General features: G+C 40.3%; 1 protein-coding gene across 6 annotated transcripts in view; it reads right to left on the bottom strand.

Moving 5' to 3' along the window:
* RNF180 (ring finger protein 180) overlaps nt 1-17,173 on the bottom strand; it is a 241,324-nt gene that overhangs the window by 27,556 nt on the left and 196,595 nt on the right. For all 6 annotated transcript variants that reach the window (XM_070056912.1, XM_070056913.1, XM_070056914.1 and 3 more), the window contains one exon: nt 7,856-8,081. In XM_070056912.1, coding sequence (XP_069913013.1) covers nt 7,856-8,081 — 226 coding nt within the window. The remainder of the gene's footprint in view (nt 1-7,855; nt 8,082-17,173) is intronic.

The following is a 17,173-nucleotide window of genomic DNA, read 5'->3' as shown; positions in this document are numbered from 1 at the left end:
GCTATGGATCCTAAATGCTATGGGCTAAAATATATAAGACAGAAAAAGTGTTTATGAAAAAAACTTGAAAAATTCATGTGTGTATACTGTAAAAATTGTATGCATGGTATAAAAATTATAGTGACTTCAGGAATACTGATGTAAATATTGTGCTTAGTTTTTATTGTAAAATATTACTCATTTCTGTAACACCTGAGAATAAGTATACCAAAAAACACCATGACATAGTCAGATACTCCTGCTAATGATGAGTATGACTTTTAGAGATAGAGGCTGTTCTGCATAAAATTAACAAAGGAGGGGCCAGCGCCTTGGCGCAGTAGGTTAATCCTCCGTCTGTGGTGCTGGCATCCCATATGGGTGCCAGTTCTAGTCCTGGTTGCTCCTCTTCCAGTCCAGCTCTCTCCTGTGGCCTGGGAAAGCAGTGGAGGATGGCCCAGGTGCTTGGCACCTGGCTCCTGGCTTTGGATTGGCGCAGCTCCGGCTGTTGTGGCCACTTGGGGAGTGAACTGACAGAAGGAAGACTTTTCTGTCTCTCTCTCTCTCTCACTGTCTGTAACTCTGCCTGTCAAATACATAAATAAAATCTTTAAAAAAAATTAACAAAGGAAAGGGCCATACTGTGAATGGAGGCACCAGCAAAACCTGTTGGCATAGGAATGACTAGATCTGACTTATAGAATAAGAGGAAATGGCCTAATGGGTTTATGGACACTAGATTAAGACAAGTAGTTATAGATTGTCATGGTAAATTTAAAAAAAGAACATATGATATTCTTGCAGATTACTTTTAGGACCTGGATAAAGTCTAAAAGGACATTAGAAAATCAGAACACAGGATAATTCTTCATTTTGTGGAGCTGGCCCAAACATTTCAGGTTATCCATCATCCCTGCCTGCTGAAAATATGTCCTCCAATTGTGACAGCCAACATATCCTTGGTGAAAAGTCACAGTTATGTTCCATGCTTAAAATCTGATATGAGGGGCCACTTTGATGCAGGGGGTTAATAGAATGCCTGGAATGCCAGCAACCCATATGAGTGTCAGTTTGAGTCCTGGCTGCTCCACTTCTGATCCAGCTCCCTGCTAGAGTTCCTGGGAAAGTAGTGGAAGGTGCTTGGGCCCCTGAACCCATGTGAGAGATCTAGATCCAGTTTCAGGCTCCTGGTTCTGGCCTGGATCAGCAACTGGCTGTTGCAATCATTTAAGGAGTGAACCAATGGGTAGAAGATCTGTCTCCATGTCCTTCCCTCTCGGTGTAATTCTGCCTTTCAAATAAGTAAATAAATCCAAGGAGCTGGATCAGAATTGAAGCAGCCATGACTGGAACTGGTGCCCATGTGGGATGCCAGTGCCACAGCTGACAGCTTTACTCACTATGGCACAGCACTGGCCCAGGTTATTTGTCCTTTTATTATTGAATTGCTAGAGTTCTTTATGTACTTTGGGTACTAGATCCTTATGTGCAGGATGTACAGATATGTTTATTGTTGTGGTTTTTACTATCTTAAATAAGAACCATTTAGCATAGGTGGGGAATGTCTGGTCCACTGGGCTGTATAAGGCTGGTTAAATTATTTGGTCTATGCCTGCCAAGGCAACTGCAGGAAGGACTCAACATTCAATAAATCTACAGCAGGCTGATTTTTAAGCTGATAATTTTGTATTGCCCACAAACGATGTTACAAATATCCAAATAGGCCTGGGCAGAGAAAAGTTGTTTACTTGTTTATTTGATTATTAACTTGGGGATAGACCATTTTAGGGATGTCTATTTCCTCCACTGTGTGCAAGTCTCTGATGGCCCTCTACAGAGCATAGCATGGGCATGCACCCAGCCCCCCTGATCACTAGACATAGCTACTTTCATGCAAGCTGTCTGTAATTGTCTCTTTCCCTGATCTCCTCAGTAAGCTTCTGGCTGGACTCCTTTTATTAGTTTTACTTCCTGCTTTTAGCTTCCACTAATTACTTCTTGATTGCTCTATTGTTTTTGAAAGTGTCCCAGGACATAACTTTCTCTATGCTCTGATTCTTCTTCTTCTTCTTCTTCTTCTTTTTTTTTTAAATTTCAATCCATTCTATAATCACAGACTTAATGCACCACTAACCATAATATTCAGTAAATAAAAAGCAGAGAGATCATGGTTCCATAGGAGTATAAACAGGGGCTAAAAACAACACTCAAATCACAAGATGTCTATTTCATTCCTTTTTTTAAATCTATATTAACTACCACATATCAGAGAAAACACATGATATTTTTCTTTTTTGGAATTGGCTTCTTTTTAAATCTTTTTTGCAGGGGCATGTATTGCCAGACTTTGAGGCTTAATTCACCATAGGAAGGCTCTTCTTAGCTGTCTCTTTTCACGATTATCTTTTCAAGTTGTGGCTTATTTACCACTTTGCTTTTGGCTACTGGAATCATGGACCCTTAGTTGCTTATCACCAAGATCTCTATTGTTTTAACAACACTCTTAGGTTGTTTTTAAATAAAATCGGTTCCTTGATACGGGCTTTCCATTCTTACTGCTCTGCCGTACAGAGGCAGAACCTCAGCACTGCATTGGAGGTGGGCAGGGAAAGTCATCTTGTGTGACATCCCTCCTGTATGCGTGGAGCAGTGGACAGGGACAGTGATAGCTTTTGATCTTTTCTGGTATGCCTTGGCTCTCCTGAGTTGCTACCTTTGCTCTGTGAGTGAACTGGGCTGGTGGAGATCGGAGTTTCTGCTGTACCTAGAATTGAACTTCTACCCTGAGGCGGGGGCATGGGTAGGGAAGGGAGCTACAATTCTCTTGGCTAGGCCTTTCTGACATATGGCTTCTATAAGAGGGAGCTAGAGCATGAGAGCTGTCAGTCGTCTGCTTCTCCAGGGGTGGGAGGATGGACGGAGGGAGCCCCCATCTCTCTGTATGTAACCACCTGGGTAGCACTTCTGTCACAGTAAGCTGCCAGTGAGGGGTTTGGAAGCTCGTTCTATCTCAAATTCTACAGGCCCTTTTGTTAGAATAGCAGATTTTAGTAGATATATTTGAATAAACTCTTCTCCATTTGCTGTATATCCCTAGGATAATTTCCAGGGACTGCTTTTTTTTCTTTTTTCTTTTTAAAATGATTTTTCCCAGTTCATGGGTGTTCTGATGAGGGAGGGTCCATTGGCTTTATACCACCACTTCAGAATTCTCTTTTCTACTTCTTGGTTTTTAAATTTTAAATATTGAGTTTCTTCTAAGATGTAAGTTTTTAAATAAGTTATCTTCCACATTTCTTACCTCTCAAATCATATTTTTAGTTTTTCCTTGAACTAGACCATATAATCATTTGTGAGCCAATCACTGGCAGAGGGGATAGATTACCAAGGAACTGAGGATGGAACCAGAAGCCAGCTGGTCTATTTTGGCAGAGTTGAATACTCCAGGTTATGTTAGGGAGGAAGGAGATGATTATGGACATTAATTAGCAATCAATGTTGTCTATTGTAAATTTGATTTTTTTCTATTTTCAACAATATATCTTGACTTCCATTGTTAAAAGGATATTATTGCCTTTACTGTTTACTCTATATAGTCTCTCTTATTTCAAGATGTTAACTTTTTCAAAAAGATTTCTTTATTTTAAAGTCACAGTTATATAGAAACAGAGGGGGGAGAGAGAGAGAGGCCTTCCATCTGCTGGGTCACTCCCCAAATGGCTGATTTTAGAGCTGGGCCAGGCTGAAGTCAGGAGCTTCTTCCTGGTTTTCCACTTGGGTGCAGGGGCCCAAGCACTGGGGCCATTCTGTGATGCTTTCCAAGGCGCGTGGAGCAACAAACTGGATCAGAAGAGGAGCAGCCGGGACTTGAATTGGCGCCCATGTGGGATGCCGGCACTGCAGACAGCGGTTTATCCTGCTGTGCCTCTGTGCTAGCCCCAACATGTTAACTTTTAACAGTCCTTTATTGCAAATGCAGCTAACAGGGCAAGTTAATTTAAGTAAGAGCAAATAAGGAGTAAATATCAGAGTTCAGGTTTAAACTCATTATTTTGCTAAAGAGTACTCTATGGAATAAATCTGGGAGGAATTTCATAGTATTTCTACCTAGTGAGCTACTATATTAGAACTAGGTTATAATTAACCCCTTTTTCATTGTCAGATATCTTGAGTTCCTTTCAAAAATGACAGCTTTTAACCTTTGACAGTAATTGTCCACTGATAAGTACACAAGTACAATGGTGACACTGTGTAGTTGAGATGATTAATTAACCAATTTATTTAATAAATAACTGATGGTTCAGTTATTTGGTAACAGAAAAGTCTAACACTGGGAAACTGAGTTTTCAAAATATTGACAAAAGCAGAAGAAACCAGAATAAAAAAAAGTCTCATTTACAATAGTAACAGCAAAAATTTATAGGCATAAATCAACAAAAATGTGTAGCGCCTTTTGGAAGGAAATTGCTGAGAGGTGATACCATAATGTGATCACTCAGTTTCATAAAAATGTTAATTTGGGGATCATTGGCATTTTAATTAACATAAAATTTAATTTACCTGTGAATTATTAAAAATGCTTGAATAATTAGAAGATTGAAGAAATATTATAGGACAATATAAAAAGAAGACTGGAAAAGAACAGTTTTCCAGAAATACATTTAGTATTTCTTTTTAAAAGAAGACAATTCAATCAGCATAGGAAGAATGGAATTTTCAATAAATGATGCTATGTAATAGAAAATGGAAAAAAGAAATTTTATTCTTAACCGAGTACCACAACCAATGGACTGGTGCTAAATTTGGCAAAATGAGGACAAAATGAAACCTAAAATAAATATAGGTAAGGAGAAGGATTATGTAACTCTATTAGGAAGAGATTATGATTTCCTAATTTTGAAATTAAAAATAATAAAGGCAAAGTTATCACATGAGACTACATAAAAACTTGGAAGTTCTGTATGTATATAAAATACTATAAACAAATTTAAAGTACACATGACAAAAGGAAAATTATTTGCTAAATATGACAAATGTTAATATTAATACTAAAAAAACCCTCTTAGAAAAATTAAGAGAACTAAGGGACAAGAAACCCTCAGATTCTGCTGCCTACAATAATTTTGGAGTGTAATTATGGAGCATATACCTAGTCTTTTCTACTTTTGGAAATTCACCCTAAGGAAACATTGTGTAATGTGTTCAAATATTTATCTACATATACTACTAAATAGATTATAAATAACAATGTTCCGTATGAGTAGATTGGTTAAGCAGAGTGCAGTATAATCATAAGAACTTTAAGTTAAAGTAGGTGAAAGATCACATATGTACAATATAATATAATTTGGGGGTAAAAACAATAAAAGATATTATATGTGTATAAAATATTTTTGAAGTTTACTCATTAAATGTTGAATTTAAGTGGTAGGAATATGGGTAATATTGTTTTCTAATTTTCCCATCATGAATTTGTTATTATAGAATTTAAAAAGTTATTTTTATAAGAAAAATTATTTGGCCACTAGCAATGTTGTACTCCATAATTTATACTCTGATATTTCATTAGCTTTTATCAAAGAATATCACAAGAAACAGTGTCAGAAAACTGGATACTGCTTTTGCCCTGAGGATGTTTTTTGAGGACACTTCCTATTCCATCTCTGAAAATGCCCTAGGGGGAAAAATCCCATAAAAAAATTCCTTCTAAAGGTAAGTGCCAAAGAAGCCTCTGCTTATCTTAAAAAACTAGTATATTTTTTTTCATAGATCATGAAAATCATTTAATTGTGTACTTAATTTTATTTTCTCCTTAGAACATTTAAAACCAAGCACTTCATCTAATTGTAATTAGGGTAAAGGGCTATATGGCTTACCTATCTGCCTACCCACACTCTCCTGGTCTGTATATGCCATTCTAATTCATAATTCCCTTTCTTGCTATTTCAGTAATATATTTTCTAAATCATCTCAAATCCTTTTGAGGTATGGCATAAATAATTAAGACATTCCCATTAATATTTTGAGTCTGTGAATGACAGTACATTATCAAATACAGTCTCTATTAGAAAAGACTCTAAGTATTCCCAATACTTATTTCAGAACCTTCAATTTGGAAAATAAGAAATTATCATTTTGATAAATTGGCCAAAGAAATGTGAGACATTACTGTTGTAAGACCTAAAGGAAGTAAATTTTGTAAATGGCATCATGGAAGGCAGGGACATCTGTCTAACTACTGTGAACATAACCTAGATGCTACCTATCAAAACAAGCTTTTGGTAAATGCTTAGTTACATAGATCCCCAGAGACAACACTGAAAAAAGGTGTCATTTGTGCTTCTCTTTTTATTCCCCTCCAATTACCCAACAAAGGATCTGGAGTTGAAAATAACCTTTTTCTGCAAACTCAATGTTCAGCCATAGGTAAGAGAAGAGGAAAGTCCAGTAAGCTTTGCCCTCTCTGGAAGAAATTCTTTTCCTCTGTCCTTGCCTTACTTACTCTTCCCCATATATGGGTGAATAACTGAACTGCCTGGTGAGAATTATGACAGCTTGGTGTCCCAAATACCTTTCTCTCCTAGGTAAAATAACTGAGCTTGTAGGGTCTTTTGTTTTTAGAACTGCGTAAGCTCAAAGCAGTGATTTTACGCTATAATGTCCACGTTCTAAGCAGATCAGAGAAGGGTATCTTTACTTTCTTTTCATTTATTACCAAGCCAGTTAGGCATATTTGCAAGCCTTCATGCAGATGGTGGGATCAGGTTACTCAAAGCTTGCTTTAATAATCTGATTCTTTTTTTTTTTTTTTTTTTTTTTTTGACAGTGGCAGAGTGGCCGCCATGCTGTGGCGGGTGCATCGCGCTGATCCGAAGCCAGGAGGCAGGTGCTTCTCCTGGTCTCCCATGCAGGTGCAGGGCCCGGACTTGGGCCATTCTCCACTGCCTTCCCAGGCCATAGCAGAGAGCTGGCCTGGAAGAGGGGCAACCGGGACAGAATCCGGCGCCCTGACCGGGACTAGAACCCAGTGTGCCAGCACCGCAGGCGGAGGATTAGCCTAGTGAGCCGCGGCGACGGCCCTAATAATCTGATTCTATCATGTAGAACAGTCCTTGGATTTTTTTCAGGGAATAAATTTTGTGTTTTTCAGTTTTGCTATTAAAGAAGTACAGACTTTGATCACCCATTTGACCTCTGGCTGAGGTGAGAATGAGGAGGAAGAGATTTTTCCTCCTAACATTTAGCACATAGCATGCCCTCTATCTTCTACCCTTTCCAACAGGGGTTTCTTTGTTCCACATTCATTAATTTTTAGCTTTCAATGAACATTTTTGAAATATTTTTTATATTTCATCTTTATGTGACACTTAAATAAATAAATGTTCCAGTTTTGCTTTTTTCTTGTTCAAGATTAACAACATTAAGAAAGTTGAGAAGATTAAGAGTTTAGGGAAAAGGCATAATATTTGTCCTCACATTTTCACAGATCAAATCTTTTAGGAAATAACAAGGACCAAAGAATAAGGAATGGTGGGAGGCAGATATAAGAAATAATCAATAATGTTGCTCCAAATGGAACTTTTTTGACACTGAAGATTTCCAAATAAAGACTGAACATCTACTAGTGAAGATATCTTGGAAAGGATTGAGTCAGAGTAGGGGATTAGAGATGAGGATCTACTCTTACCTATGATTGTGTGGTTTTTACATAGCTGAATGAGTTGGATAAAAATGGTTTTATAAACTAGAGATTGGCAAATTAAGGTCTACATATGATTCTTGATCACTTCTTCATGATAATTTATAAAGAACCTCTAGAATCAGAACAAACAGGCAGTCAGAATAATCAATCATGTTAGCTAAAGAAAACAGTTACCTGTCTGGAAAAAGACTCTAGATATAATTGTCCGACACAATGGGCAGGGAGTGCTTGCAGGATTGTCTTTGGCCAGAGTCCGTAAGCAGGGCTCACAGAAGATGTGGTGGCAGGGGTAACACATATAAGGGTTGAAATAAACATCCAGACACACTGCACAGATGTAGCTATCCTTCTCTTCTGCATACTCGTTTTCATCATCTGTACTCATCTCATTATTCAAAGTCTGCAAAACATAAGAAAACACTTTTTCTTAGTTCACCATGAGACTGGTTTCCATGAGAAAGAGAAATTTTTTTACATTTGTTATAATGAATGAAACTATCAGGAGCATAGAATATCTGTTTCTGTGACATATTCAAGGTGACAGAAATGCTACATTTCAAAATAAAAAAAATGAGATGTATGAAAAAATTCTGAAATCTGATTATTTTTAATATTTTCATACAATGCTTAATGGTAAAATAGACCTAAACACATTAAGTATACCTGTCTCTTTATGCAGGAAGAGTTATGTTGGTGTTAGGACTCTAGGATTACAGATTTTTCCATCCACTACACTTCTACCAAAGTTGAAGAGCCTTCATTTGGGTAATCATATATGATGAAAATTAAAGGCAAAAAGACATCACATTTTATCCTTATCCTGTATGGGGAGCATTTTTCTATTTTGTAATTGTTCCTAAGTATGATAAGCCAAGATAGAGCCAAAGCCTAGGGTATGTCATGAGGTGGACATGGCAAAGAAAGTTGGTGATTATGAAATGAACCTTGCAGCTGGGAAATAGGATGAACAACTCTTCCCTCTCACATGGGATAAATGGAAAAAAAAGGTAGTTAGGAAAGAGACAACTAAGAGCACAAGGCCTGGTAGCAGAATTCCTACTATTTATCCTCATAATGTCCACATCTGACGTTGTTGAGAGGATTTTTTATTTATTTATTTTTGACAGGCAGAGTTAGACAGTGAGAGAGAGACAGACAGACAAGTCTTCCTTTTCTGTTGGTTCACCCCCCAACGCGACGGCCCTGTGTGTTGTGGCCAGTGCACTGCGCCAATCAGAAGCCAGGAGCCAGGTGCTTCCTCCTGGTCTCCCATGCGGGTGCAGGGCCCAAGCACTTGGGCCATCCTCCACTGCCTTCCCGGGCCACAGCAAAGAGCTGGACTGGAAGAGGAGCAACAGGGACACAATCTGGTGCCCCAACCGGGACTAGAACCTGGGGGGCCGGCACCGCAGGTGGAGGATTAGCCTAGAGAGCCATGGCACCAGCCTGTTGAGAGGATTAAAAGAGGTAACTTACTTATAGTCTTTAGCACAGTACCTGGCACACAGTAAATATTCAATTTACTCCAGCCCCCTTCTTCTACTTTTCCCCACAGGCTCTGTGGTTTTTTCTTTTTCTTTCTTTTTTTTTTTTTTTTTTGACAGGCAGAGTGGACAGTGGGAGAGAGAGACAGAGAAAGGTCTTCCTTTTCTGTTGGTTCACTCCTCAGTGGCCACTGAGGCCAGCGCACCATGCTGATCTGAAGCCAGGAGCCAGGTGCTTCTCCTGGTCTCCCATGCAGGTGCAGGGCCCAAGCACTTGGGCCATCCTCCACTGCACTCCCAGGCCACAGCAGAGAGCTGGACTGGAAGAGGGGCAACTGGGACAGAATCCGGCACCCCGACCGGGACTAGAACCTGGGGGGCCCGGGGCCGCAAGGCAGAGGATTAGCCTATTGAGCCGTGGTGCCGGCCCTGTGGTTTTTTCTAAAGGCTTGAGAACATGTTTTGCAAACCTGGTCTGAACTCAGTTCAGTGAGGCAGGCATGACAGGAGCCTACAAGATTTATTTGAGACAGTCTGGGGTTTAATAAATATTTGTAAGTTACATGAAATATAAGTAGCAGATCCTTGAGCATACAGAAAAACCTTTAGCTATGGTTTCTTTTCGTTTTTCAAAGCTTGATTTTATTTCTTTGAAAGATAGAGTTACAGAGAGATGTAGAGCCAGAGAGAGAGGTCTTCCATCCACTGGTTCACTCCCCAAATGGCTGCAATGGCCAGAGCTGAGCTGGTCTGAAGCCAGGAGCCAGGAACTGATTCCAGGTCTCCCATGCTTGTGCAGGGCCCCAAGGACTTAAGTCATCTTCTCTGCTTTCCCAGGCCATAGCTGAGAGCTAGAATGGAAGTGGAGCAGCTGGGACTCAAACTGGTGCCCATATGGGATGGTTGATGTTGCTGGCTAGAGCTTTAATCGGCTGCACCACAGCGCCGGCCCCTAGCTATGGTTTCAATGTTTGTGTCTTCTCCAGAATTCATGCTGAAACTTAAATTCCCAATGCAACAGTATACACAGGTGTGGCTCTTGGGGGCCAATGTTGTGGTAAAGGAGGTTAACTTACTGCCTGTGATGTCAGCATACGGTAGCAGAGCACCGGTTCAAGTCCCAAGTGCTCCACTTTGATCCACCTACCTGTTAATGCTCCTAGGAAAGCAGCAGAAGATGGTTCAAGTGCTTGGGCCCATGATACCCATAGGGGAGATTTCTGTGGAGTTCCCACTTCCTGGCTTCAGCCAGATCTGCCTATTGTGGCAATTTGGGGAATGAACCAGTAGATGGAAGATTTCTCTCTCTCTCGTTCTATCTCACTGTGCCTTTCAAATACATAAAACAATAAAATATATATGTTGTAAAAAACAAAGAGGAGAGGCTTTCAGATGATTGAATCATGATGGCAGAACTCTGGAGAATAGGATTAGTGATTTTATATATGGCTGGAGGGAACAGTGCTCATCCTTCTTGTTCCTCTACACTCCTGCCATTTAGGGACACAGCGTTAGTTAGAAGCAAAGACACTGAACCTGCCAGGATCTTAATCTTGGGCTTTGCAACCTTCAGAACTATGGGAAATAAACTTAAGTTCTTACAAATTACCAAGTCAGTGGCATTTCTGTTATAGCAGCACAAACAGACCAAGATACCTTTTACCACTGGATAAACTATTTTGATTTTTCCAGGTGGCACTGCCATCATCTTTTTTTCTTTTATGAAGGGCATATTTGAGTCTTTAGATATTTTATTTTTATTTGGGTTGTCTGATTTTTTTTTCTTATAGATATATAGGGTATTTTTACTTACTCTAGTTATTTGTTGTTACTGGTTAGAAGTATTGTAAATTTCTTTTCCTTTTTTTCTGATTAGCTTTTTCACTATTTTCTTGGTGTCCTCGGGTGAAACTTTACTCTTAATTTTAAAGCATTCCATCTAATCACATTTTAAATTTATGGATATTGCCTTTCATGCCTTACTTAAGAACTCATACCCTTTCCCAAGATCATTAAGATAGCATTACTTTATTTCATAATCCTACAATATAAATGAAACAGATTTTCATGTGTGGTATACCTTATGTGGGTAGATTTTATCTTTCTTCTTTATACATCTGTTAATTGGCACTACTTAGACTTCTCTTGCAATGCTCTAAAGTGTCACTTTGTCACTAATTAAGAGACCAGGCTTGTGCATGTGAATTTCTGCATTGGAGATTTCTGTTTCCCTACTTTCCTAACTCTTCAACTGACTGTAACCTCAATTCCTTTCTTGATCATATGCTGAGACCACTCTTACATGGGTCACTAGCAACCTCTAATACAGCCAAATCCAAGAGACTTTCCTGACCCATCTTTGGTCTCTCGGCAGAATTTTTTATGTAGACCAGGATCTCTTTATTCCTGCCTAATTAATGGTTTCCTTTCATATCTGGAATAGGATCAGACTCCTTACAATGACATACAGGAATGATCCAGCTTACTACTTTATTCCACATATAGAGCTACTCTCCATTCAGTGGCCATCTTCAGTTCAACATCAAACACTGTTAAACACACCAAACATGCTTACATTAAGGCATTGATAAGTGATGTTTTTCGCCTCCTAAAAGGAGTAGTAGCCGACGCCGCGGCTCACTAGGCTAATCCTCCACCTTGCGGTGCCGGCACACCAGGTTCTAGTCCCGGTCAGGGTGCCGGATTCTGTCCTGGTTGCCCCTTTTCCAGGCCAGCTCTCTGCTGTGGCCCGGGAGTGCAGTGGAGGGTGGCCCAAGTGCTTGGGTCCTGCACCCCATGGGAGACCAGGATAAGTACCTGGCTCCTGCCATCGGATCAGCATGGTGCGCCGGCCGCAGCGCACCAGCCGCGGTGGCCATTGGAGGGTGAACCAACGGCAAAGGAAGACCTTTCTCTCTGTCTCTCTCTCTCTCACTGTCCACTCTGTCAAAAAAAAAAAGGGAGTAGTAGATTGCAAAATATTTAGAATTCCATGTTTGTACCTCTATGCATCTAATCAATATGGAGAGATTAATTTTCCAGTCTGAATTCGGGCTCTGACATGTGTCTTGCTTCAGCCAATGGATCATTATCAAATATGATGCAACCAGAGGTTTAAAAACTGCCTTTCTTGGTATAACCCTCAGTCTAGTACCATGTAAACAAGGCTAGACTGGTCTGCTGCAACTATTAGATGTGTGACTACAAATGCACATGTGAGCGCAGATACTATGATGTGAAGTAGCTGAGCCTAGCCCAAACTGCAAGACCAGAAAAATGGAAGGTTTCTTTTTATAAGCAGATAAATTTTAGAGTGATGTAATGAAGCAAAAGTTCATTAACACATCTTTTTCTGTACATGGCTAGTTTTATTTCACCCTTAAGTTTGTAGCTTAAATGCTAATGTCTGAAAAAGGATTTCACTGGCTATTCTGATAAGTAGTTTCTCATGTTGTTCTCTGTCCATGCATCTTGTTTGTGTCCTCTTATAATTTTTGTCTACTTTTCATTTCTCCCCTAATATGATGTTAATATATATATGTATACAAAATATACACATATACATATATTTGCTGAGTGAATGAATGAATGGGTAGGTTCTAAAGTTGATGCTACCACTTTGTAGATCCTGATTTACAGGTGTTTTCATTTTCAAAATGTTCAGCTTACACAATATGTTCCTCATCAACAATGATGAAAAATAGGCTTGGAATTCAACAGGAGAAGTAATTTTTGCTCATTACTTATTATATTTGTACCCTCCTGAACTTAAAATTGACATTTGTGAAATGAAAGCTATAAACAGAAAATTAATACTGAATTGGGTAACCTCCCCCTCCAAAAAAATCCTTGAACCTGCAAGCTTATTTACCTAAATTTTATTTCATCCTGCTAGTTTATTCTGTTTCTGTGAGACCCTTAGAATTGTACCTTGATTAACCTCAAAGAAGCCCATGGCATGAAAAAGAGCATAATCTGAGGAACCTGTTACAGCATTCCAAACTGTGACCCAAATATTCATGCAAACATTTATTTCTATGATATGTTTTACACCTACATAGTAGGTAAAGATGACTAGACTTCACTAAAATAGACTCAAGAAAAAGATTTGTTATTTTTTTAAAATTTTTTTAAAATTTTTTTGACAGGCAGAGTGGACAGTGAGAGAGAGAGACAGAGAGAAAGGTCTTCCTTTGCCGTTGGTTCACCCTCCAATGGCCGGCGCGGCCGGCGTGCTGCGGCCAGTGCACCGCGCTGATCCGATGGCAGGAGCCAGGTACTTCTCCTGGTCTCCCATGGGGTGCAGGGCCCAGGGACTTGGGCCATCCTCCACTGCACTCCCGGGCCACAGCAGAGAGGTGGCCTGGAAGAGGGGCAACCGGGACAGAATCTGGCACCCCAACCGGGAGTAGAACCCGGTGTGCCAGTGCTGCAAGGCGGAGGATTAGCCTAGTGAGCCGCGGCGCCGGCCTATATTTGTTATTTAATAGCACAATATTTTTAAATGAAAGTGAAAATTTAAAAATAAAAAATGAACTTGAAACTATTCATCTAATATTTGAGTTAAATGAATCAATCCATATAATAGAAGTAAGACATATAAAAACCTTTGGGATCCACTATGTTTTAAGAGATTAAAAAGGATCAAAAGTTTTCATTAATCCAGGAAAATGCACACATCTGGTAATAGTCTATTATGCACAAGGACAGCAAATTATTTTGAAATAGACTCATGGGTTGTTTTTCTTCTCCATATTCAAGATGAAGGGTTGCTGGTTTGCTGTTGGACAGATAGTTACATTTTAAAAGATAACTCATTAATGGATCAATGGCAACCTGGAAGGAGGTTTTTAATGGATGTGTCTAAGAACCCATCCTTGTCTCCTTAGTATTTACGATATTATACAAGGAGACCCCAAAAATGCTTATCAGAAATACAGGTCAAAGGATAGGAAAGATAATTGGCCAGTTAAGAACAGTCAAAATACTTTCTGAAAATAGGTATGACATGAACAAATGATACAAAAATTAAACTATGCTAAGCCAGATGGGTCAAAATAAAGAAAACATATCTGACTAGGTCTTTGTGCTGAAATCAAGATGGGAATTATCAGAGATGAATTCAAAATCCTCATTTAGGATTCCAAAATAGATTGCAAACACAGAAGATGAATGAATCTTGGCTGAAAGCAATTAATAGAAGAAAGACCTGGAGATTTTAACTGACTAGAAGCTCAATATGTGATGTGTTTGCTTAAAAATCAAAGGAATCTTGAACTTCAGCAGAATGTGGGTTTACATACCTACTACTGCTTGCTGATTATATTATACTTTGAGAACCACACACTATGCAGCTACTTTAAGAGATACAGACAAGGTAGGGTTAGCCATAGAATTATACTGAGGGCTGGGGAGCCGGAGTTCTGAAATTATTTCTTGTGAAATGTGGTTAAAAGCTGGTAAGTATTTAGAGAAATATCAAAAGACAAGAAAAGCATGTTCAAGTATTTGAGAGAGATCATAAATTTCTTGAGTTCTTGTGATTACATCTAAAAATAGATCGATATTATGAGAAAATGAACTGTAACTAAAATAGCTTATAAAAGAAATACCTAGGGACTGCTGTTGTGGTACCATGGGTTAAGCTACTGCCTGCAATGCCTGTATCCCATATGAGCACTGGTTCGAGTCCCAGATACTTCACTTCTTCTTTTATTTTGTTTTAAAGATTTATTTATTTATTTCAAAAGCAGAGTTAGAGAGAGAGAGGGAAAGAGAGATTTTTTTTTTTTTTTTGACAGGCAGAGTGGACAGTGAGAGAGAGAGAGAGAGACAGAGAGAAAGGTCTTCCTTTGCCATTGGTTCACCCTCCAATGGCCAGTGCGGCCAGCGCACCACGCTGATCCGATGGCAGGAGCCAGGTACTTATCCCGGTCTCCCATGGGATGCAGAGCCCAAGTACCTGGGCCATCCTCCACTGCACTCCCGGGCCACAGCAGAGAGCTGGCCTGGAAGAGGGGCAACCGGGACAGAATCCGGCGCCCCGACCAGGACTAGAACCCGGTGTGCCGGTGCCGCAAGGCGGAGGATTAGCCTAGTGAGCCGCGGCGCTGGCCGAGAGATCTTCTATCCACTGGTTCACTCCCTAAATGGCTGCAACTGCTGGAAGTAGGCAGTCTAAAGCAAGGACCCCAGTAGCTTTTTCCAGGTCTCCCATGTGGGTGCACGGGCCCAAGCACTTGGGGCATCTTATACTGCTTTCCCAATTGCATTAGCAGGGAACTGGGTCATAAGTGGAACAGCTGGATTCAAACCAGTGCCCATATGGGATGCCAGTGTTGCAGATGGTGGCTTTACCGGCTATGTCACAGCGCAGACCTTGATGTTTCACTTCTGATTCTGCTTCCTGGTGGAGCACTGGGAAAGCAGTGGAAGGCAATCTAAGTGCTTGAGCCATTGCCACCCATGGTTTAGAGTAGAAAGGGGTTCCAGGCTCCCAGCTTCAGCCTGGCACAGCCTCAGACGTTGCTACCATCTGGGGAGTAAACAGGGAGATGGAAGATCTCTCTTTTTCTCTCTGTAACCTAGCCTTTCAAATAAATAAAATCATGATAAAATAAATACCTACTCATAACTCCAAAGGACATGAACATGGTATAACATGTATGTTCCCCATGCAGGCAAACATTTATTGTACTTTGGGATTTAGAAATAAGATGATAAAAGTGATAGAGTTGTGTCTCAGTATCCACTGGAAATTGGTTCTAGGATCCCACATAGATATTGGAAATCATAGATGTTCAAGTGCTTTATGTAAGATGCCAGTTATTTACATAAAATTACGCATATCCTCCCATAAAATTCAAATTATCTCTAGATTACTTATAATACCAAATACAATGTAAATGTTTTTTTTTTTTTTTTTTTTTTTTTTTTTTTGACAGGCAGAGTGGATAGTGAGAGAGAGAGACGCAGAGAGAAAGGTCTTCCTTTTGCCGTTGGTTCACCCTCCAATGGCCGCCGCTGCAGCCGGCGCACCGCGCTGATCCTGGCAGGAGCCAGGAGCCAGGTGCTTTTCCTGGTCTCCCATGGGGTGCAGGGCCCAAGCACCTGGGCCATCCGGGAATAATGATAAAATCTGTGCATCTGTACATGTTCAGTACAGAACAGTATAATTAATTTTTCTATTTAATACTTTTTCAAAAGAGTTATTTATTTGAAAGGAAGAGTTACAGAGAGAGAGAGAGAAATAGAGGGAGAGAAGAGAAAGAGAGATCAATCTTCCAGCTGCTTGTTCACTCCCCAAATGGCTACAATAGCTATGGCTGGGCCAGGCTGAAGACAGGAGCATGGAACTGTATCCAAGTCTCCTACATAGGTGGCAGGGGCCCAAGTTCTTGAGTCATCCTCTGCTGTCTTCCCAGGTACATGAGCAGGGAGCTGGATTGGAAGTGGAGCAGCCAGACTCAAACCAGCATGCATATATCGGGATGCCAGCATCACAGGTAGCAACCTAATCCACTGTGCCATGATGAGGGCCCCCAAAAATGAAACCCAGCAATGGGCAGGGTCCCATGTTCCCTATGGATAAGTCAATAGCTGCAAACTAAATATTGAGACCCTCATTAGTCAAATGGCCAAGAAACAGCCTCTACCACCTCCTTCTCAAACTTGGCAGACAGCAAGGCAAGACTCCAGCATTAAGAAGTAGGGTAGGAAAGTCAGCTTAGGTCTTTGCCTTGGAGCTATGATGGGTCTAAGTTGTGACACCCAGAACCAGACAAAACCCAAAGGCCTCAATCCCCAGGTCAGTGCTTGCAGATGGAGACTACACTTGCCCTGGTATCAGCTGGAGTACTGAACTTGGTTGAGATTAGTTTATTTTGGCCTATATGATGAAAAGCTTCATGGGAGTGTTCCAGAGGATTTTTAGGGTCCAATGCAAACTAGGTACAAACTAGCTTAGTATCAGCCTGGCAGCAAAGGCACTGCCTTCACCATCCCTCCT

This window comes from Oryctolagus cuniculus, chromosome 14 (genome assembly GCF_964237555.1).
Source record: "Oryctolagus cuniculus chromosome 14, mOryCun1.1, whole genome shotgun sequence".
Taxonomy (NCBI): Eukaryota; Metazoa; Chordata; class Mammalia; order Lagomorpha; family Leporidae; genus Oryctolagus; species Oryctolagus cuniculus.
The sequence above is the reverse complement of the archived record's forward strand: the minus strand, read 5'-3'. Positions and strand labels throughout refer to the sequence as shown.